Source organism: Mauremys reevesii, linkage group 5, assembly GCF_016161935.1.
Source record: "Mauremys reevesii isolate NIE-2019 linkage group 5, ASM1616193v1, whole genome shotgun sequence".
NCBI classification, from domain to species: Eukaryota; Metazoa; Chordata; order Testudines; family Geoemydidae; genus Mauremys; species Mauremys reevesii.
The window spans coordinates 60,275,701-60,298,918 of record NC_052627.1 but is presented as its reverse complement, the minus strand read 5'-3'; the positions used below and the strand labels follow the sequence as shown (position 1 = coordinate 60,298,918).

Genomic DNA, 23,218 nt, shown 5'->3' with positions numbered 1-23,218 from the left:
CCTTGTGGTCTTAGCCCCTCCCCGTCTATATGAGGCGGCACCTCTCCAAACCCCATCAATTTATCAATTTATTCTTACAGTCCCTGGCTGGAGTTAGAGCTCTTTGTGGTCTTAACCTCACAACCTTTCACTATTTTAGTGTCTTGTTCTAGTTTTATATAGTTAGTACCCCTAGTGTTAGATTTAGTGTTAGTTGTATTTACTTAAATACCCCCTATGATGCCATCACCGGGGTTTAAACATTGTCCGTCATGTGGGGGAATGATCCCAATAACGATACCCCACACAAGGTATTTGCTGTGCTTAAGGGAGGCCTCACTCAAGGAGTGGTGTTCGATCTGTCGGTTGTTCAGAAACTGATTCAGGTGGATAGGGACCTTCGCCTGAAGCAGCACCTGTCCAAACAAGCCATGTGGCTGCTTTGCCACCAAGGCTCTCATTGGATCATAGGTAACCCTCAGGTTCTGAGAGTGCTGGCATTTCGTGCTCTGGAGCCAGCACTTCTCTGAATGGAGGAGAAGATCCCCGTAGAGAGCACCAAGGAAAACGTTACATAAGACTAATCAAGACCACTCCAGTTCTCCTGGGGATCCCAGGAAGAGCGTAGACCGGCATGGGTGTCAGCATGTGGAATGTCTCTAACCACTCCCTGGAGTACCATGTAGGGAAGTCAGAGACACTGTATCAGCAACTGCGGTTCTGACCCTGGGGCATCTGTTGAGTCCAATATCGACAAGGCATCAACTGTTTGCATGTTGGCAGTATAGCAGGCAGATCTGGACCACCTCTGCCTTACCATCCCAACCTCTCATTTCATCCAGGACTTTGCCATAGCTACGTCATTTACAGCCCTGTTGGCTGGATGGGCTGCTGAACTCTTGGGCTAATTGGTACCACACACCGATGTTCCCCTTCCACAGTCTGTGGAAGCACGTCCAGTACCGGGCTTAAGCAAAGGACCTCCTTGGCACTTTAAAACTTCTTGGCACGGTTGCATTTGGCATGGCAGATGTGACCGTGGTGGCTTTCACAGCCCTCCACTTCAGCACCATCAGCTGCTTCACTATTGCTGCTGACTTCAGGGTTGATAACACTTCCAGTAGCAGCATACTTGGTGCCAGCAGTATGGCTTCCATCATCGGCACTGGTCCCTGCCTTGTTTAGGGTGATGGATGAGTCAAACCAGTTAATCACTTCCTCAGGTATGTCTCCACCTTTATCCCCAGAAACTAGAGACTCCTCGGCATTGAGGTCAGGATCTTTCTCCTCCTGCTTTCTATCTCCTGTCTCATATCGGGGACCCTTTATGGAGCACTATGGGCACAAGGATTGGTGCTTGTCTCACGGTCAGGACAGGGGCCCTTGGCCCAATGCTACTGGCCATCGATACCCTATCCTTATGCTTAGCATCCTCCGTGGAATCCTCCTTGGTTGGGGAGGTCACACTTCTCAGCTTGCTCTAAGGAGAGATCGCCAGGCAGATTGGTGGTAGCAACTGTGGACCCACAGGATCAGGCACCAGTGAGGCTTCCCCGTGCAGCCTTCATAGAGCTACTCCTTCCAGCTCCATCAATCCAGGAATGGGAGCCAGCATTGGCACAGTTAACCAACTCTTCTTCATCCCCAGATGATTCAGCAGTGTCTGGCTCTTCCTCTCCTCCAACACTGAAGATTTCAAGGACTCTCCAGACCTTTTGAAACATGTGGCTGCCTCCCTGGGCATTCAGGCAGAGTTATTGGATATCCTTCAGCCTTCTGCTCCTGGGAGAAGTAGCCCTTCCTATCAACCATAGGATCCTAAAGCCTTCTTAGTGGACCTCCATTCAAGCCATTGGGATCTTGTTCCTCTCCTCAAAAACCTGCATTCCTTGTGGTGATAACATCTACAAGGAGAGTGAGTTTCAGGCTTTGATGGCAGAGCCTCCATACACACAGTTCTCCAAAGACACCAAAATTTGAGTCTAATTTCTCTCAATTTCATTTAAACCAGGTGATATATTTGCCTGAGGTTTTTCCTAAGCCAATTCATCTCTGGAGGAGCAGTGTCTTCACACATTGGACATCAGACAATGTCCGGTCTTTTATTTGGACAGGACTATATCTCATCTGTTTGTGTCATATGCAGACTATATGAAGGGCAAGCAATCTCCTCACAGACACTTTCTAAGTGGATAACTTACTGCATCAAAACTGTATATGACACAGCTACTTCAATAGCATTCTTAGCTATCGCAATATTGTATAATTTCAGGGCTGCTACATGGTCGTTCATATGTACATTTATGAACCATTATGCCATTATCATGGCATCCAAAGCAGATGCAGACTTTGGGAAGGCAGTCCTGCAGTCCTTAAGTAGACTCAGAACCCCACCTCCTGTGGTTCTGCTTGTGAGTCACCTAAGTGGTATACATGACTGCATATACTGAAAGAAGAAGAAAGAGCATGGTAACTGTGGTTCTTTGAGATGTGAAGCTAATGTGTATTCCACGACCCATCCTCCATTCCCTCTTCATTGGAAGTTAGCTAATGTAACGCCAATATTTAAAAAGGGCTCTAGGGGTGATCCCGGCAATTACAGACCGGTAAGTCTAACATCGGTACCGGGCAAATTAGTTGAAACAATAGTAAAGAATAAAATTGTCAGACACATAGAAAAACATAAACTCTTGAGCAATAGTCAACATGGTTTCTGTAAAGGGAAATCGTGTCTTACTAATCTATTAGAGTTCTTTGAAGGGGTCAACAAACATGTGGACAAGGGGGATCCGGTGGACATAGTGTACTTAGATTTCCAGAAAGCCTTTGACAAGGTCCCTCACCAAAGGCTCTTACGTAAATTAAGCTGTCATGGGATAAAAGGAAAGGTCCTTTCATGGATTGAGAACTGGTTAAAGGACAGGGAACAAAGGGTAGGAATTAATGGTAAATTCTCAGAATGGAGAGGGGTAACTAGTGGTGTTCCCCAAGGGTCAGTCCTAGGACCAATCCTATTCAATTTATTCATAAATGATCTGGAGAAAGGGTAAACAGTGAGGTGGCAAAGTTTGCAGATGATACTAAACTACTCAAGATAGTTAAGACCAAAGCAGATTGTGAAGAACTTCAAAAAGATCTCACAAAACTAAGTGATTGGGCAACAAAATGGCAAATGAAATTTAATGTGGATAAATGTAAAGTAATGCACATTGGAAAAAATAACCCCAACTATACATTCAACATAATGGGGGCTAATTTAGCTACAATGAGTCAGGAAAAGATCTTGGAGTTATCGTGGATAGTTCTCTGAAGATGTCACGCAGTGTGCAGAGGCGGTCAAAAAAGCAAACAGGATGTTAGGAATCATTAAAAGGGGATAGAGAATAAGACTGAGAATATATTATTGCCCTTATATAAATCCATGGTACGCCCGCATCTCGAATACTGTGTACAGATGTGGTCTCTCACCTCAAAAGATATTCTAGCACTAGAAAAGGTTCAGAAAAGAGCAACTAAAATGATTAGGGGTTTAGAGAAGGTCCCATATGAGGAAAGATTAAAGAGGCTAGGACTCTTCAGTTTGGAAAAGAGAAGACTAAGGGGGGACATGATAGAGGTATATAAAATCATGAGTGATGTTGAGAAAGTGGATAAGGAAAAGTTATTTACTTATTCACATAATACAAGAACTAGGGGTCACCAAATGAAATTAATAGGCAGCAGGTTTAAAACAAATAAAAGGAAGTTCTTCTTCACACAGCGCACAGTCAACTTGTGGAACTCCTTACCTGAGGAGGTTGTGAAGGCTAGGACTATAACAATGTTTAAAAGGGGACTGGATAAATTCATGGTGGCTAAGTCCATAAATGGCTATTAGCCAGGATGGGTAAGAATGGTGTCCCTAGCCTCTGTTCATCAGAGGATGGAGATGGATGGCAGGAGAGAGATCATTTGATCATTGCCTGTTAGGTTCACTCCCTCAGGGGCACCTGGCATTGGCCACTGTCGGTAGACAGATACTGGGCTAGATGGACCTTTGGTCTGACCCGGTACGGCCTTTCTTATGTTCTTATGTTCTTATGTTCTTATGGAAGCTAGTCTCTTGGCATTAGGTGTGAAGGAACTGAGTGAGGTCAGGGAGGCATCTCCTTATATAGCCATGGGAGAGGCTATGGCCACAAGGCATGAGCACCACCTCTTTCTTCTTCGAGTGATTGCTCCAATGCATTCCAGTTAGGTGTGCGCGCCGCGCGTGCACGGCTTCTCCGGAACTTTTTCCCCTAGCAACCCCGGCGGGCCGGCTGGGCGCCCCCTGGAGTGGCGCCGCTATGGCGCTAAATATATACCCCAGCCGGCCCGTCCGCTCCTCAGTTCCTTCTTACCGCCCGTGACGGCCGGTCGGAACTGTGGAGTGCTCTCTGCCCTCCACCACCCTAGCCTTCACTCTTCGTTTTTTGTATATATATAGTTAGTTGTATAGTTAGTGTTTCAGTTCTTATAGTTGTCTTAGTGTAGTTGTTCTAGATAGTAGTTGGTTAAGGGGGGCTTCCCCCCCCTTTTCCCTCCCCGGTGCGGGCTCATGCCCAGGGCACCGGGCTTCAAGCCCTGCGCTGTGTGCCAAAAGCCTATGCCCGTTGGAGATCCACACGACGCTTGCCTCCGTTGCCTCGGAGAAGGACATCGCACCGACAAGTGCGTTATCTGTTCTGCTTTTAAGCCACGGACACGCAAAGAACGGGACCACAGGCTTAAGCAGATACTTATGGAAGCGTCGCTCCAACCGGCGGCACCAGCGACGCCGGCACCGAGGACCTCCTCGGTTCAGAGCGCACCAGCGGCACCGGGCCGCCCCGGTACCGAGGTCCCGCAGGCCCCACCCCCGGCGCCGAAGACCGGCACCGCTCACTCGCCGGCGAGCGTGGGCTTCGCCAAAGCCATAGCTAAGTCCCGTGCTGAGGACTCAGCTAAAGTGCTTGTGCCGCCTGCGCCCCCAGTGGTGACCGCGCGCAAGGCAGACACTGGGCTGTTGACTCCGCCAGGTCCGTCGAGTCCGGTACCGCCGCGCTCCCCAGTGCCGTCCGGAGTTGAGCCAAGGCTGCCGACGACGCCGGAGACGTACTCCGCCGCACGAGAGCTAATTCAGCTCGTAGAGGCACCGAGCCTCCGGCCCCCGGCACCGCCGGTGCGGGCTGTTCCGTCGGCTGGAAAACCGGCGAGGATGGTCCGACCTCCATCTGTGGACCACCGGCACGGTCGACACTCTCGGTCCCGCTCGCGCTCTAGGACCCGTCGCCGCTCGCCGTCCAGCCGGTCGAGATCTCGGCACCGCTCCCCATCGCGGTACCGCTCGCCATCTCGCCGCCGGTCGCAGTCCCGGTACCGATCGTCATCCCGGTACCGGTCGCACTCCCGGCACCGGTCAAGGTCCCGATCACCGTCGCGTCGACGCAGCCGGAGGTCCCCGTCCCGGCACCGTTCCCGACACCGGAACTCCCGCAGCCGCTCCCGGCACCGCAGGTCCGGCTCCCGGTCGAGCTCCCGGAACCGGTCGAGCTCCCGGCACCGCGGTGGCCGTTGGTCGAGGTCTCCCTCCCGGTACCGGACGGACGGACACCGGGCCTCCAGACCATCCGGCAGTATTCCGCAAGCCTCGGCTTCGGGCTCCGCCCCACCCTGGCCGTCTCGTCCGGCATCGGTCGCCTCTGGCGCGGACGGCACCGGCTCATTGCCGCCAACCCCACACGACCATCCGCAAGGTGCTCAGCAGTGGGGATTCTGGGTGCCCTGGGGTCATCACGAAGCGCAAGGCATTCCGCTTCCCCCACGAGACATCGCCGCGGGTGCCCGAAGCGTCGATCAGTCGCCCTCCGGGGTCACCTCCCCGCGAGCCCTCGATGCCGCGGGACCACCAGGCCCCCGTCCAGCCTGGCCTGGCTGAGGCGCCTCTGACGGCCCCTCCAGTGGAGGCCATCGGCCAAGCAATGTCCTCGTCATCGTCCCCGGACGAAGCGGTGGCTGGGACTTCTGCTAAAGACCCGCCCCCCATTGACCTCAAGGCCCACCAGGAACTACTCCGTCGGGTGGCGACGGCCATGGGCCTTCCGGTGGCAGAGGTCCAGGAGGATGAGGACCCCATAACTAATGTGGTCGGTTCGGACACTCCAGTGCGCGTGGCACTGCCTTTTGTGAAGACCATACAAAAGAACGCGGCCACGCTCTGGCAAACACCCGCGTCCATCCCCCCCACTGCGCGAGGGGTAGAGCGGAAGTACTCAGCCCCCCCTACGGGCTATGAGTACTTATACTCGCACCCAACCCCGGACTCGCTTGTCGTGCAGTCTGTGAATGGCCGTGAACGGAACGGTCAACCGCCCCGCGCCCAAATCCAAGGGCGCCGGAGGATGGACCTGCTAGGCCGTAAAGTCTACGCCGCGGGCGGCCTGCAGATGCGCATAGCTAACCAAATGGTCCTCCTGGCCAGGTATGTGTTTGACATCTTGACATCCCTGGCAAAATACACCGAACTTCTGCCTACAACTTCCCGCCAGGAGTTCTCAGCGATGCTCGAGGAGGGAAAGACGTCCTCACGCTCGTCCATTACGGCGGCCCTCGACGCGGCGGACTCGGGGGCGCGGACAATAGCGACAGGGGTGACGATGCGTCGCATCTCATGGCTGCAATCCTCTACGCTCCCGCAAGAGGTGCAGTACACGCTGCAGGACCTGCCATTTGACACGAAAGGCCTATTCTCCGAAAAGACCGATTCGCGGATACAGACCTTGAAAGATGGGCGACGCCATACGAACTCTTGGCATGCACACGCCCGGCTCCGCAACGCAGGTCTTTCCGGCAACAGGCCCCTCGGTCCTTCCCGCAGCAGCGTTACCGTCCGTACACGTCTAGACGTCAGGGACAAAATCACCGGCGGCCTTCGGGTAACCGTCGCAACCAGTCCCAGGCCTCTTCCAAGGGCCCGCAAGGGTCCAAGCAGGCCTTTTGATGGGACGCCCGGGGGCGGCCCATCACTCTCCATCTCGGATCCTCCCCGTTTGTTTTCCAACCGCCTCTCCTATTTTCGTCCTGCGTGGTCCCGAATAACATCGGACAGCTGGGTTCTTCAGACTGTCCAGTCGGGATACCGTCTACAATTTGTTTCGCCCCCTCCTTCCCACCCACCCTCCCTGTCCCTCTTCAGGGACCCATCTCACGAGCAAGTCCTCCTGCAAGAGGTCCAGACTCTACTGAGCGTGGGTGCCATAGAGGTAGTGCCTCCAGACAGACGGGGCAGGGGATTCTATTCCCGTTATTTCCTTATCCCCAAGGCGAAAGGAGGGTTACGTCCTATTCTGGACCTTCGCGAGCTGAACAAATACCTGCTCAAGCCCAAATTTCGCATGGTCACCTTGGGGACCATCATTCCCTCTCTGGATCCGGGAGATTGGTTTGCCGCCCTCGACATGAAGGACGCTTACTTCCATGTCGCAATTTACCCCCCTCACAGGCGCTTCCTTCGGTTTCTAGTCAACAAAGACCACTACCAGTTCGCCGTGTTACCTTTCGGACTTGCCACGGCACCGAGGGTGTTTACAAAGTGCATGGCAGTGGTAGCAGCAGCCCTTCGCAGGCGCCAGATCCATGTCTACCCCTATCTGGACGACTGGTTGATTCGGGGGCAGTCGCAGGGGCTAGTACAGCGACAGGTGGCGGAAATCCTGTCCCTCTTTCAACACCTCGGACTGCTTGTCAATGCCGAGAAGTCTACCCTGCTCCCAACACAGCGGGTGGAATTCATTGGCGCGATCCTCGACTCCTCGGTGGGCCGCGCCTGCCTGCCGCGGTCTCGGCACCTGACAATGGTCTCCCTCATCAGGGAGCTGGTCAACTTTCCGACCACGACGGTGCGGTCATGCCTCCGCCTCCTCGGTCACATGGCATCGTGTACATATGTCACCGCGTACGCGCGACTCCACCTCCGTCCGTTCCAGTCGTGGCTGGCGTCGGTGTACCGCCCGCACCGCGACCACATCGACATGGTGGTCACGGTCACGAGACCGACCCTCGAGTCCCTCCGCTGGTGGCTCGACCCAGAGATCGTCTGCGCTGGAGTACCGTTCCACCCTCCTCGTCCGTCCGCGACGCTGACCACGGACGCCTCGGCACTCGGTTGGGGGGCTCACCTGGGGGACCTTCACACGCAAGGCCTCTGGTCGCCCCAGGAGCTCGCTCTCCACATCAATGTCCGCGAGCTCCGGGCGATCCGTTTTGCATGTCACGCCTTTCGGACCAACCTGCAAGACCGCTGGGTGACAGTATTCACGGACAACACAACAGCTCTAGCCTATGTGAACAAGCAGGGCGGAGCTCGCTCGTCCCCCCTCTGCAAGGAGGCGATCCTCCTCTGGGACTTCTGCGTGACCCACTCCATTCACCTGGAAGCGTCCTTTCTTCCGGGAGTGCAGAACACGCTAGCCGACCGCCTCAGCAGGTCGTTTCTCTCCCACGAGTGGTCCCTCCGTCCCGACGTGGTACACACGATTTTCCAGAGGTGGGGGTTTCCCCGGGTCGACCTCTTCGCCTCCAGGGCGAACAGGAAGTGTCTCCAGTTCTGCTCGTTCCGAGGGCACTCGCCGGGATCTCTGTCCGACGCCTTCCTCTATCCGTGGCAGACTCACCTCCTCTATGCCTTCCCTCCGTTTCCGCTAGTGCACAGAGTGCTCCAGAAGCTTCGGAGGGATCGAGCCACCATGATACTCGTGGCTCCGGCCTGGCCGCGGCAGCATTGGTACACCCTGCTGCTCGAGCTCTCCGTTCGGGAGCCCATCACCCTCCCATTGTGGCCGGACCTCATCACACAGGACTTCGGCAGACTCCTCCACCCCAATCTGCAATCTCTCCATCTTACAGCCTGGTTCCTGCGTGGTTGACCCACGCAGAGAGGATGTTCGGCAGCCGTACAGCAGGTCCTGCTTGAAAGTAGAAAGCCTTCCACCCATTACTACATACATGGCAAAATGGAAGAGGTTCGCGCTCTGGTGTGACCAGCAGGGGCTCAACCCTTTCGTGGTACCCATCGCTACCATCCTGGACTACCTATGGTACCTTAAGGAGCAGGGTCTGGCGGTTTCCTCTTTGAGAGTCCACCTCGCCGCGGTGTCCGCCTTTCGTCCGTCGGCGGAGGGTCGGACCATCTTTGCCAATCCGATGGTCTCCCGCTTCCTGAAGGGCCTCGACCGCTTGTACCCGCCGGTGCGTCGCCCTGCCCCGACCTGGGACCTGAACCTCGTCCTGGCCAGACTCACGGGTCCTCCATTCGAGCCGATGGCCACGTGTTCTCTCCTCTACCTCTCCTATAAGACGGCCTTCCTGGTTGCCATAACATCGGCAAGGAGAGTCTCGGAGCTACGAGCATTGACGGTGGGCCCTCCCTATACCGTCTTCCACGCGGATAAGGTGCAGCTTCGCCCTCACCCGGCCTTCCTACCAAAGGTGGTCTCGGCCTTCCACCTTAATCAAGACATCTTCCTCCCGGTCTTCTTCCCGAAGCCCCACGCTTCGCCCCGGGAGCAACAGCTCCACACCCTCGACGTCCGTAGGGCGCTGGCGTTTTACATCGACCGGACAAGGCCTTTTCGGCGTTCCACCCAGCTCTTCATCGCAGTCGCTGATCGCATGAAAGGCGAGCCAGTCTCTACCCAACGCATTGCCTCCTGGGTGACCCAATGCATCCGGTCATGCTACGAGCTAGCTCACGTGACTCCATGCCGACTCACCGCTCACTCTACGAGCGCAAGCCTCGCCGCCTTCCTGAGCCATGTCCCCATCCAGGACATCTGCAGAGCGGCTACCTGGTCTTCGGTCCACACCTTCGCCTCCCACTACGCGTTGGTGCAGCAGTCTAGAGACGACGCAGCCTTCGGCTCCGCGGTTTTACACTCCGCAACGTCTCACTCCGACCCCACCGCCTAAGGTAAGGCTTGGGATTCACCTAACTGGAATGCATTGGAGCAATCACTCGAAGAAGAAAAGACGGTTACTCACCTGTAGTAACTGGTGTTCTTCGAGATGTGTTGCTCCAATCCATTCCAGACCCGCCCTCCTTCCCCACTGTCGGAGTAGCCGGCAAGAAGGAACTGAGGAGCGGACGGGCCGGCTGGGGTATATATTTAGCGCCATAGCGGCGCCACTCCAGGGGGCGCCCAGCCGGCCCGCCGGGGTTGCTAGGGGAAAAAGTTCCGGAGAAGCCGTGCACGCGCGGCGCGCACACCTAACTGGAATGGATTGGAGCAACACATCTCGAAGAACACCAGTTACTACAGGTGAGTAACCGTCTTTTATGGGAACTGCTAGACAAAATTCTCTGGCTCCGGTGCTCTGGGCGCACACATACCTCAGTGGGATGCACGCCTGCATCACATCGCAAAGAACCACAGTGACTGTAAGTAACAGTTAATCTAAAACAAAACAAAAGCCTTTTCAATGTTTTTCTGATTCTCTCTTCAGCCCCCCATATAGGGGCCCCCAACCCAATCCTCCTTTCACTTTAAAAATAGGTGTGGATAGATACCAAGTCCACCTTCCAGGTGATGAAAGTTTCTTTCAACCACCAATGATAAAAACCTCCAACCGGTCTTCCAAGTTGCCAAACCATCCCCAAGTGCACCATGCCAAGAAACTCCAACACAGCCCCTGCCCAACTCTTAAAACCTTCCTGTACTACCCTCACCCCAAAAATGGCAAGACACTGTTTACTTTGATTTGGGACCCTCTGCAGTATTACAAAAATAAATTGATGGCAGCACTGATAACTGCTGATTATCCCTGCTTTACTCCAACTATGTAGAAAGGGCTATAGAGTCATCTTAGATTTTTATGCTTTTAATTTGAAAATTATCTTGATCTGTTGAAATATACTTATTCTGGTCACTTTAAAAAAACATTATAACTCAAATCCATTGCTCCAGATATTTAATAGTAGCTTTAAAAATGAAAAAAGTGGAAAAGACCTCATTACAGTTCATTTCTAAGAGACAGGTTTGTAGTTGAAAGCAAGGGGCAAATAACCACATTTGTTGTCAGCAATGCTTTATGGGTTTCTGGAATTTGTAGCCAAGGTTGGGAAGAGTTCACTTTGTGCAGCAGTATAGTTGCACTAGATTTTATAAGGTGTGTTGATTTGGGAAAAAAGACATGCATCTGGCAAAATAGCTGTTCTGTAAAAGGATATGACATTCTGGATTTACTGTCACTGCCACCCACTGATTTAAATGAAGTGCAGGTTTTAATTTTTATAAAAGGAGGAAAATATGCCAAAGGCACATGAGTGCACCAGCTGTACTAGCAATAGGATCATGCTATTACAATTAACATAATGGTACTAGCAAAGGGTTTTTTCAAATTAGAATTGTTTGTGATAGTTTTATTTTTATTGTATTTTAAAGGTGGAAATATTGAAGAATACTTCACTCTAAACGATACTTCAGGAGAACTCGTGGCCACTCGTAGTTTAGACAGGGAGGATGCCAGCAACTTTACCCTCATTATTGAATGTCATGACCTGGGCAGCCCACCAAGAAGCTCCACAACACAGCTACAGATTACAGTCCTGGATGAAAATGACAACAGCCCTATATTTGCAAAGAAGACCTATCAGACCTCTGTGAGAGAAGATGTTGAGGAAGGATCAGTAGTTCTTGAGCTCTTTGCTTCAGATGAAGATGGTGGCCTGAATGGTGAGGTCATGTATTCGCTCATTGATGACACCCTTGGAGCATTTACTGTTAACAGTACAACTGGTGCTATAGTTACTACAAAAGCACTAGACCGGGAGACTAAATCTCAGTATGCATTTAGAGCGGTGGCAAGTGACTGTAGCATCCAAGGCCCAAGAAGTACTACAGTTAACATTATGGTGCACATTGATGATGCCAATGACAATAGTCCAGTTTTTCTACAGAACCCTTTCAAAGTTTATGCGCCTCCTGAAACCTCTGTGAATCAGACAATAGCCACTGTGAGAGCTGCGGACATGGATCTGGGGCCAAATGGTGCAGTGGTTTTTAATTTTGCAGTACCTGGAACTATGTTTTGTATTGACATTAATACAGGAGAGATTTATCTTCAAGAGCCATTGCCTTCTGATGGTTTCAGTTCCCACCTGCTGGTATTGGCTTCAGATCAAGGTGTTCCAGCTAGGACAGCCACAGCTCTATTAGCCATTTCCACAAGGGAACAAGAGGAGGTGATGTCATTCAGCCATAGTTTGTATGCAGTAACTGTGCCTGAAAACAGTGAAGCAGGTGGGTATCAGACTCTCTAACTTGTGGCTGTCAGTGGCCAAAGTCCTAACCTGTTGGGCACTATTGAGGATGAAGTGTGTAGGGAGCCTTTTTCAATAACATGCAGCATCAGGGTAAAATTGGAATTGGACTATATGCAAACAGTATGTTAAGGAAAAAAAATTTCTCCCTGGCCAGTGCACCATGGACCAAAGGGGAGCATGATGTGCCCTCTCAGAGGAGTAGTCGGGTTTCTGGCCCCTGCACATATACAACAGAATGCCAGTCATGTTAGGCAGGATGCTCCTTTTTCAAAGAGAAGAAAGGGATGTTGCACTGCATGATCCTCCCTCACCTTGGACAACCCTTGAGCATCTCTGCTCTGTATCTGCAAAGTGGCTGTAATGATGGATGCATAATTTTTATCCTTTGCAGTTTTCCTTGCCAACGTGCATCTCCTTGGAATAAAGACAGAGTGTGTGTGTGTGTGTGTGTGTGTGTGTGTGTGTGTGTGTGTGTGTGTGTGTGTGTGTCCAAACAAGACTGATTACATAATATGTCACTAATAGTTCACTTAAATAAATGCAGTGAAAGCTCAGATAAGATGAGAAATCTACACATGCCTGTTGCGATGTATGATTTTTGGCTTTAGCGAAATCCCTGGTGTATTGTAACTGCATTCAGAGATTTTCCAACACTTTCCTCACAGTTTCAGACTTGCTAAAAGAATGTGTAGAAGTAGGTGGAGAATGCACAGAGGCTGTAATACATTATTTTTCTTAACAAGACATTGTGAAATTGGTAGACTTGTACAAGGGGCAAGCAGTAGATAGAAGCCCACATTGTTAAATGCCCCCTATAGATAAAGGCCAGATTCACTGCAGTCTGTGCCACCATTGTTTCTTTTAGGCTGTAGTGGAATAAAGTTGTTGGGGGAAAAGTTTGGGTTAGTTCAGTGAAGTCACAATTTTGACCTGCTGGGAGCTGCTGTAAACTGGTCAGAGTAGCCCATAAGACATTCCACTGGGAGTATACCTGCAGAGCACTGGACAAGAATTAATACTATCCCTGTCCCCAGGGGGGGGAACACTGTCCCCTGTCTCACCATTGCTGCAGGAAGACGTGATTCTCATTTCCTGGAGTCTAGGGTTTTTTGGTTTTGTTTGTTTGTTTTTATCTGGCCCCACCTCTTCTTCCATACTTTAACCTTGTGAATTCAGCTGCGACATTTTAACTGACGGTCCCTAGAATTATACATTTAGGAGTAGTAGGGGCAAGGTGTTCTAAGTAGAGGGTCCTGGACTCTTGATTTTGCTGCCTCTTTGGCCCAGTAATAATAAATGAATAATAATAATAATAATAGCTCTTACATAGCACTTTTCTTCATTGGATATCAAGGCCTGATAATCTTCAGGGTATGTTGCAGGAGCCTAGTTAATCAGGTTTTTCCATACGGTTGTAGAAGAGTGCCTGTGGGGATCTCAGTTTTTTGTGTTATTGTTGGTACTGCATTGTTTGTTTAACTTGTATACATTTAAAGAAAGAAAATCAAAATATCCTTTCAGCAATGGATAAGCTTTTGTGATTCTGCATGTGCCTAATTACAGATATAGTAATGGGACAGGTTAGGCAACCCAGCCTGAAATTATTGAAATCCCCCAAGGAATTGTGGTAAGGGAATACCATAGTCTGATGGCCACCCACTAAATATATTGCAAACATAAATAGCAGTACATTTAAATTATTTTGATTAAAGGAAGTTTAAGGAAGCTTCAGGATAAATCAGAAGATTTCAGCCTGAAAGCTTACTGTGTATAGTAAGAAAACTATCAGGTATAGAAGAGCAAGTTATTTTATGCATTCTTTTATGAGATGTTCCACAGTAGTAGTTCTGTTTCTCTTCCAGGGCCGCCCAGAGGATTCCGGGGGCCCGGGGTCTTCGGCGGCGGGGGGCCCTTCCGTTCCGGGACCCGCCGCCGAAGTCCCCCGAAGACCCGCGGCGGGGGCCCCCCGCCGCCGAATTACCGCCGCAGAGGGACCCGCTGCCGAAGTGCAGCCCGGTCTTCGGCGGTAATTCTGCGGCGGGCGGGGGGGGGCCCACCGCGGGTCTTCGGGGGACTTCGGCGGCGGGTCCCGGAACGGAAGGGCCCCCCACCGCCGAAGACCGGGCTGCGCTTCGGCGGCGGGTCCCGCTTCCCCCCCGCCTCGGCCCCAGCCTCTTACCCCCGGCTCCCTCCTCACCCGGAGTCTCAGCGCCTCGCCGGAACAGCCGCAGCGTGCGGCCGGCGGGGCCTGAGCTCCGTCCCGCTCAGAGCCGCGTGGGGAGGGGGCGGGGCTGGGAGCTAACGCCGACCGGAGGGAGCCGAGCTCCCAGCCCCGCCCCCTCACCTCGCGGCTCTGAGCGGGGCGGGGTTCAGGGGCCCCGGCGGAGACTCGGCGCTTGATGCGCTGAGGCTGCAGGAGAGGGGCGGAGGCGGGAGTCCCCGCTGTTCTCTTGGCCCCTGCGGAGCCCGGGGCAAATTGCCCCCTTTGCCCCCCCCCTCTGGGCGGCCCTGTTCTCTTCTAATTATTTTATGTGATTTCAAATAATACAAAAACATACTAATTTCATTTTATTTGTCAGAAAAAGTTATGACTATAATTAAACCCTCTAAAGGATTCGGTTTGCTAGCTACAGTTCTGATTCTGGAACCCTTACTCCATATAAATAATACTTACTCTCCCTCCCAGTCCCATGGAAGTATATACATTATAAAATTCAATATTAATGTAATCAGGATTAACAAATAACATTTTGCTTAATACATTTTAGTTCCATTTTCAACCACGCAGTGGCAAAACTTCACTGTAGTCAGACAAGAATCATAGCAATATCAACAATGAAGGCCAAAGCCTGATATCCTTGCTCAGTTTTTACTCAGTAGTTACGCAGACAGACTCCTACTTAGGTAAGAATCTCAGGATTTCTTCATCTAAAACTTTGGCCCCAAGTTTGGTGACCTTCATATTATTCCCCAAGTTTAGTTTTGCATCGTATTAAGTATTTTATACACTGCATTGCAACAGGCACTTTTAGAAGTCAACTAATAAATAAATAATCAAGTCAATGCTCTGTGTAAAGTGCAAAAAACCTTTTCATTATTCACCATGTCTGCCTCTAGTTGAATTATAGTTTGTATAGAGCTCTCTGGGTGTCAGATTCACCAATAAAACAGACACAGCTGCTAGTTCTGCAGGATTCTTTTATTTATTTTTAAATGCATATAAAGTATCTGGGCTAGAAATTTATTTACCTCTCTTTTATTCTCTGTGCTCCATGAGCCTTTTCTTTATTATCCACCCAAGAAGTCTATCCTCCAACACAAAGGCAAGGGTCAGACAAGGGTCAGAGGGAAAAGGGGCATCCCTGGTTCCAATGTCTGAATTACAAAAGAGAGGAGACAGGAAAGAAAATAATATGGGGACATGTTCTTTTTTCATGGATAAACACAGGTCTCCCAAAGTGACTTGGACTGTAGCAGCGGATCAGTTCTGAGTTGTGCATGTGTGTCTCAAGCCAGAATATGACCCAGGGTTTTTATGTCTGTTTTTCCTCCTGTTCTTTAGAAAAAGCACACATACTATACAAACTATCACATTTTAGTGCATTTAAGATAGTTGGTTGTTTAATGCAGGTTGAGGTATTTTAGCATAATGTTAGGATGCTTCTGGTTTAACAGACAAAGCAGGGAAATTCTAAGTTAAGGCACTTGCTGCAACCTTGCTTTGCCCTGTTATGCTTGACTGGTTTGGAAGTTTCAGACAGTGTTGGATATTGTGTCCCTTATTTGAGGCAGTACCTACACACAGTGGACAGAGTCACGTAAGTTTAGGATTATAGCTCTTTGAGATAGACTGTTTTTGGCTGTACATCTAGCTTTACCTCATTATGGACTTCAGAATTTGGCCTCATCAGTTTAAGATACACCTCTCCCCCACTATAACATGTCCTGATATAACACGGGTTCACGCATAGCGCGGTAGCAGCGGGGCTCGGGCGGCGCCTTAAAGGGTCCAGGGCTCCAGCTGCTGCGGAGAGCCCCGGGCCTTTTAAATCCCTCTGGAGCCCTGCCGCCGCTACCCCGGGGCTGCTGCAGCAGGGCTCGCCGGCAACTTAAAGGGCCTGGGCTCCCCACAGCAGCTGGAGCCCGGAGCTCTTTAAATCACCACCAGAGCCCTGCCGTTGCTACCCCAGGGCTGTGGCAGCGGGTCTCGGGCGGTGCTTTAAAGGGTCCAGGGCTCTGGCTGCTGTGGGGAGCCCCGGGCCCTTTAAATCCCACTGGAGCCCTGCCGCTGCTACCCCGGGGCTGCGGCAGCCAGGGCCGGCTCTACTGTTCTTCTTCGAGTGATTGCTCCAATCCATTCCAGTTAGGTGTGCGCGCCGCGCAGCTTCTCGAGGAAACTCCCCTTTCAAACCCGGCGCCCCTGGGCGCCTGGCCCTGGCCGCGGCGCCGCTATGGCGCTATATATATACCCCCCCCGGCCGTCCCGTCCTCAGTTCCTTCTTACCGCGGCCGGCGGCCGGTGCCTCTGCCCTCTGCTCTCTGCCACCACACCACTCTTTTTCGTTTTTTTTTTGTATATATATATATAGTTTTGTGTTTAGTTAGTTATAGTTTTATAGTTGTCTTAGTATAGTTGTTTCTAGATGGCTTCCCTTTCCCCCCCCCTTCCCTCCCCCCTCGCGGCCGCGGGTACCGGGGTGCAAGCAGCCGCTGTGTGCCAAAGCCTAGCCCCCGCCCGATCCAGATGACGATCCCTCCGTTGCCTCGGAGCCGTGCCTCGGAGACGACAAGTGGTTATCTGTTCTCGTTTTTAAGCCTGCTTTTAAGCAGACACGGACAAGGGGCTTAAGCAGATAGCAGAGGAAGCCACCGCGGCCCGGCGTCCGGCGGGCTCCCCTCCGCGACGGTTCACCCTCCTCGGTAGCGGGCACCGGCCGCCCGTACCGGTAGCAGTCCCAGGCCCCACCGCGCGCCCGGCACCGACCACCGGCGAGCCGCGACCGCCGTGATCTCGCCAAGCCAGAGCCAAGTCTAAAGCCATAGCGTGCTAAGCGCCTGCGCGCCGCCGCCGCCGCTGCGCGTGGTGACGACCGCGCGCCAGCACACTGGCCGCGCTTCCCGCCAGTCCGCGCCAGTCCCGGCCCGTCCGCCGGTGCCGGGCCCGGCCTTCCCGGCTGCTGCCGACGGCGCCGGACGATAGCGAGCGCGAGAGCGCCGCAGCTAGCCACTCCAGCGTCGGGCACACCACGCGCGGGCGTCTGTTCGCCGGCGTGGGCTGTCGGAATGGTTGGAAAACCGGCGAGACCACCGCCTCGGTCCCACCGCCTCTGGCGACGGGCCGCCAGCCGTCGTTCGTGCCCGCCGACGGCGCGCCGCTCCCGTCGTCCGCTCCCCAGCGGTCTGCGCCCGTACCGCGCCGCCTCTCCCGTCGGGTACCGCCGCGTCGTCCGGGTATCACCGTCCCGTCGTCACTCCCCGCGTCGGTGCGCTCGCTCCGCGCGGCACCCGTTCCCCGTCGTCGCGCCGGCACCGCCCGGCACCGAACTCCGCGACCGCTCCGGCTCCGCGACCACCGGCGCCCGCGGGCCGGCTCCCGAACCGTCCCGGGTCGGTCGCTCCCGGTACGGGCGGCTCCCTCCACCCTCCGGTGACCATCGGACGGGACGGACGGAGCCGGGGGCCGGGGCGCCCTCGGTCTGGCGCTCGGCCTCGGCCGGCCCTCGCCCCACCCTGGCCGTCTCGCTCGGGCACCACTCTGGCGCCATGATGGCACCTCTCATTCGCCCGCCCCCCCCACGACCCACCACACCGCAGCCGGCAGTGGGGATTCTGGGTGCCCTGGGGGTCACGGTGCGCCAGGCGCGCCGCTTCCCCCACCGATCACGCTCGCGCGAGAGCGGTCGGGCGCGTCGATCGCTCGCCCTCCGGTCACCCCCCGTCCAGCCTGACCCCCCCGCCGGGACCACCACAGGCCCCCCCCATCGCCTGACCTGGCCGGGCGGCCAGGCCCGGCCGGCCATCGCCTGGCCGGCGGGCAAAATCGCCCCCCGCGCCGTGCCCCCCGGGCCAGTGGCTGGGACTTCTGCCAAGGTGTGACCCTCATGTGCGGCGTGGCCCAAACTACTCTGACTCGGTGGCGGCGGCCCGGCGCCCCGGGTGAGAGGTCCAGGATGAGTGAGGACCATAACTAATGTGGGGTTCGGGGACCACATGGTGCTGCGCACTGCGTTGTGTGAAGACCATACACAAGAACACGGCCGAGCGGCGCCAAAACCGCCCATCCCAAGCCCCACCCCCTGAGGGAGATACTCAGCCCACTCACGCCCCCGGAGCACTCCTCTACAACCGTCTTATACTTATACGGGGTCGGTCCTCTGCGAATGGCCAAGAATGGGGCGTGGAGCGCGGATCGCAACGGCAAGCGGCTGTCGGCGGAGGGAAGGGCCAGCCAATGGACCCCATGCCCGCGCCTCCTCCTGGCCAGGTATGTGTGATCTGAAATCCCTGGCCTGGAATATGATACGAACTTCATCCCGACATCCTGGCAAAATCATGACATCTCTCGACACGAGAGCCAGGAGTTCTCAGCGATGCTCGAGGAGGAGGCCTCGGCGGCGCCGGCGGAAGCGCGTCTCGGACACCTCGGCCGCGCGGCGTCGGGCGGGCAGTGGCGCCGATCTGCCATTTCCGACGCATGTGCACTCGCGGTGGCATCTGCGCAGCATTCTCCACGATTCACAAGGAAGGCCTATTGAAAGGTGCAGTACACGCTTCAAAGATGGCCATTTTCAATCCCGCGAAAAGACGGCATGCCCGGGCTTTCCCATATTCAGCGTATGCAGGGCCGCAGGCTTCGCAGCAACCGCGCAGCAGCTGCACGGTCTCTTTCGCAGCAGGCGCCGCGGACCTCGCCGCCTCACCCCTTCCGTGGCGTCCGCAGCGGCCTCAGGCCTCTTCCAGGGCCAGTAGGTCCTCCCCACAAAATCACAAGATCCCCGCCGCGGGCAAGCAGACCTTCCCTCGCCTCCTCCTCTTTGTTTTTCCAACTCCTCTCTCCTTCTTCTTTTTGTCGGGTCCGTCCCGAATAACATCGGACAGCTGGGTTCTTCGTCCGCAATCCAGCAGTTCTCCAGACTGTCCTTCGGGCCCTCCTTCACCTCTTGTTTCTCCCCCCTCCTTCCCCACCCCCATCTCCCTGGTCAGTCCTCACAGAGAGGTCCTCTCCTAAGAGGTCCCCCAGTCAGACTCTACTGAGCGTGGGTAGAGGGGGTGCCTCCAGACAGACCCCCGAGGGCCTATTCCCACGGGCTCCTATTCCCCTGCCCCCAGTGGGCTGGGCGAAAGGATTCTATTCCGCCCATCTCCTTTCGGATACCATGAAGGAACAAATCTCTGCTCAAGAGATTGGATCTTGGTTTCCCGGAAGGATCATTCCCTCTCTTTGTCCTGAGTCACTTTAGACCATTTTACTCCATGTTGGGCGCTTCCTCACAGGCTTTCTCAACAAAGAAGACGCTTCGCAAAGACCTGTTCAACCAGGCCACTGCCAGCTTTCTCGAGGGTGCAGGCAAGGCCCACACTTCCATGGCAGCGCAGAAAATGCAGCGGTAGTAGCCACAGCAGTCCTGCCAGCGCGCGGAAGTGATTGGCATCTGGGCCGCGCAGGCTTCGAAAGTCTGTCAGGTCTGGAAACAATGTCCTGCTTTCAAAATCTCGTCTCGCTTTGCTTGGCTGTCTACCCTACTCCCGGCGGAGGCTACCCTCCTCCGAGCGCGTGGTGCGATCCTCGCGCCTCCGGTGGGTCCTCGGCTCCGGGCATACACCGGCTGGCGATGGCCTCCCTCATCGGTCAACGGGAGTGAGGCCTGCCTCGTCGCGACTCCCACATGGCTCCGTCCTCATCCATCGACATGCCATCACACGCCATGGTGCGGCGTGCTCCCACGACCGTCCCGGCCGGCGCCACCGCCGGCCGTCGAGTCGCGCGCTGCCACACCGACCACCCAGCCATGGTGGTCCGCGGGCTCACCCTCACCCCAGGGGACGCTGGTGCGGTGGTCCCCTCCGGTCCTCCGACCGCTCGACCGTCCACCTGGCTGCGGGCGCCTACCCCCGCTGGGCGCTCCGCAACGGGCCGCTCTCCGCGGCCTCACCGCCTCACCCCGGCCACGCAAGCTCTCTGGCCGCCCGGCAGAGCCACCTCTCACGCCAACAAGCGAGCTCGCACGTGAATCAGTAGGTACGACAACATTTCAGGACCAACCTGCAAGGGGTGACAGTATTCACTGCTCCGCGGACCAACACAGTCTGCCTTTGTGAACAAGCATTCCGCGCCAACCCCTCCTCCTCCTTGACAGGAGCAGGATCCCTCTCCTGAGGGAGCGTGACCCCCTCCATTCACCTCTCTCTGGGTTTCTTTCCGTGCCAGCTCCGTGCCTCCTGCTTGACCGGTCCGGGCAGTCACCCGGGTTGAGTGTTTGGTCCTCCGGCGGTGGTCACTCCTGCAGATCGTCTTCCAGGATCGCTTCCGCCTCCACGCTCCGATCTCCGGCCCCTTTCTCTCCTCTGGTGCAGGGTCATCTCTCAGTGGCTCTCCTTCTGCCCGTGCGCCTCGCTCTCTCCCGTGCCTCTCCGCCTTCCGTGGCAGGCTCATCTCTCCAGAGCCTTCCCTCGTTCCGCCTATGCTGCTGCAGGATGGAGGCCTGGGAGCACCTCCCCCATCGGCCTGACTCCCCGCTCTTCAGCACTTCTGGGCCCTCCTGCTCGAGCTCTCTCGGGATCTACACCTCAGCCAGGATTGCCGTGACCTCCACCCCAGGATGCCTGCTTGACAGACAGGACCACCCCTGCTCCTCCTAGCACCACGCCTGGTTCCTTTCCCAGCCTGGTGCGGCAGGTAGGCTTGATCGGCAGCAAGCCTTCCACCATACTGCTTCCTCTACCTAAATTACCAGATTCTGCCCTTCCTACCCAGTACATGGCAGGTGCACTTCGTGGTACTCTCCGCTTCATCCCAGCAGGGGGTACCCCCTTCTTTTTAGGGACCAGGTTTCATTACTCTTTGAGTCCGCTCCTGCCTGGGAGCACGCCATCTCGCCCGCCTCTTTGTGTCACACCTGCGCCCAATCCCCTGTCCCTTCCGCTTCCTGGCGGAGCCTTCCCCCGCCCTTCCGGTTTCCTGCCCCGCTTCTGCCTCACCTGCACTCCCCTCTGGCCTCAGGCCACTGTCCCCGCTCTCCCCTAGCCTCACGACACCTCTCTCGAGCCTCCTATACTGCGCCCTCCTCGAGCAGTGCCTATCGCCCCTTCCTACTCTACCTCTCGCTTCCCTGGCTGGTCCCTTACGGCCTACATTCGAGCCGCCTTCCACAGCTCTCTCCTCTACGGGCCTGCCTACACAAGGTTCCACCCCCTCTTCCCATTAAACCACAGGTCTCGGAGCCCCCTCTTCTTCTTTTCGGCGTCCGCCCCCGCCAGCCCCATCCCACCTGATCCCTCGGTCTCCCGCGCTTCTTCCCAAAGGCGGCAAGGCGCCCGCCGCCGAATCGCGCCCCCACCCTCTTTCGGCGTTCTACGCATGCTCCACGAGCACCGAGCTACCAACGCATTGCGGCCTGGCACCCAGCTCGGGCCCATCGCCGCTGATGCTAGTTCACGATCTGCAGAGCGTACTCACTCACTGCCTCTGGTCGACTCACGCTCCGCCTCCGCGACTGCCTAGCACTCTCGACGCAGCCAGGAGCCACCCGCTCCCATGGGAGCCATGCCTGCCTCCTCCCCACCGCCTCGGGTAAGGGGCTTCACGCCACACATCGCGTTTACGTCTCCCCAACTTGGCGGCAGAGACGTCCTCCCACTCTGTCCCACCGCAAGCGCTCGAGAGGCAGGGCCAACCCGTCTGGCTGACCGGGCACTAACTGACAGTCACTGGAAGACGTCCGAATCCGCTGAGGCGACTACAGGCCTGCCACTGCTGTTGCTCTACCAGAGCAGTAAGAAAATCCGGATTCAATCCAGCGGCCGGGGAAGCTCCTTCCTTAGGAAGGCGCGCGGCTGGGAGGTATTGGGCGCGCCTGGGAGCCAGTATGGGCATAGTAGCTGCCACCTCGGGGCGGCCTTTTTGCCGCCCCAAGCAGCGCGCCGAATTGCCACCGTGAACGGTGGGGGCAGTCCATGTGCCAGTAGGGCGGCACGCGTGTTTCTGCGGCAGCGGCAATTCGGCAGCAGCTTCTATGTTCAGCTGTCCGCGGCGGCACAGCTTCTGTCTTCCGGCTGAAGACAGAAGCTGCCGCTGAATTGCCACTGCCGCGGAAACGCGCATGCTGCCCTAATGGCACACGGACTGCCCCCCCGTCCACAGCAGCAATTCGGCGCACTGCTTGGGGGCAAAAACACACAGACTGCTGCCCCTTGCAGATTGCCGCCCCAAGCACCTGCTTGGAATGCTGGTGCCTGGAGCCAGCCCTGGCAGCAGCGGGGCTCGACAGTGATTTAAAGGGCCCGGGCACCCCCAGTGGCTGGAGCCCAGAGCTCTTTAAATCATCACCGGAGCCCTGCTGCCCCTACCCCAATATAACAGGGTTTCAACTATAACGCGGTAGGGATTTTTGGGTCCCCACAACCACGTTATAGTGGGGTAGAGGTGTAGCAAAAGGCACTATCCAAAGTGAAAATGAACTGTATGGAAACTGCAACATTTCATTATTTAAATGCTAGCCATATTACTACCACAGTGTGGCCAAAAAGCATCAGAAACCACAGAAATGCCATTTCTTTGCCCTCTACCAAAAAAGTTATCAACGGTTTTAACAGCATTAAAAAAAGGCTTTTCGGCTGGAAATTGGTAGACCCAGAGCAGGATTTCATTGATCCATTTATTATACCCTGAAAATCAAGGTATCAAATGGTAATACTGATGCA

The 23,218-nt window shown here is 54.9% G+C and overlaps 1 protein-coding gene across 1 annotated transcript in view; it reads left to right on the top strand.

Moving 5' to 3' along the window:
• The window catches only part of DCHS2 (dachsous cadherin-related 2), a 255,889-nt gene that overhangs the window by 201,317 nt on the left and 31,354 nt on the right, over window positions 1-23,218 (top strand). Inside the window, exon 13 of the mRNA XM_039540929.1 lies at window positions 11,418-12,275. Coding sequence (XP_039396863.1) covers window positions 11,418-12,275 — 858 coding nt within the window. The remainder of the gene's footprint in view (window positions 1-11,417; window positions 12,276-23,218) is intronic.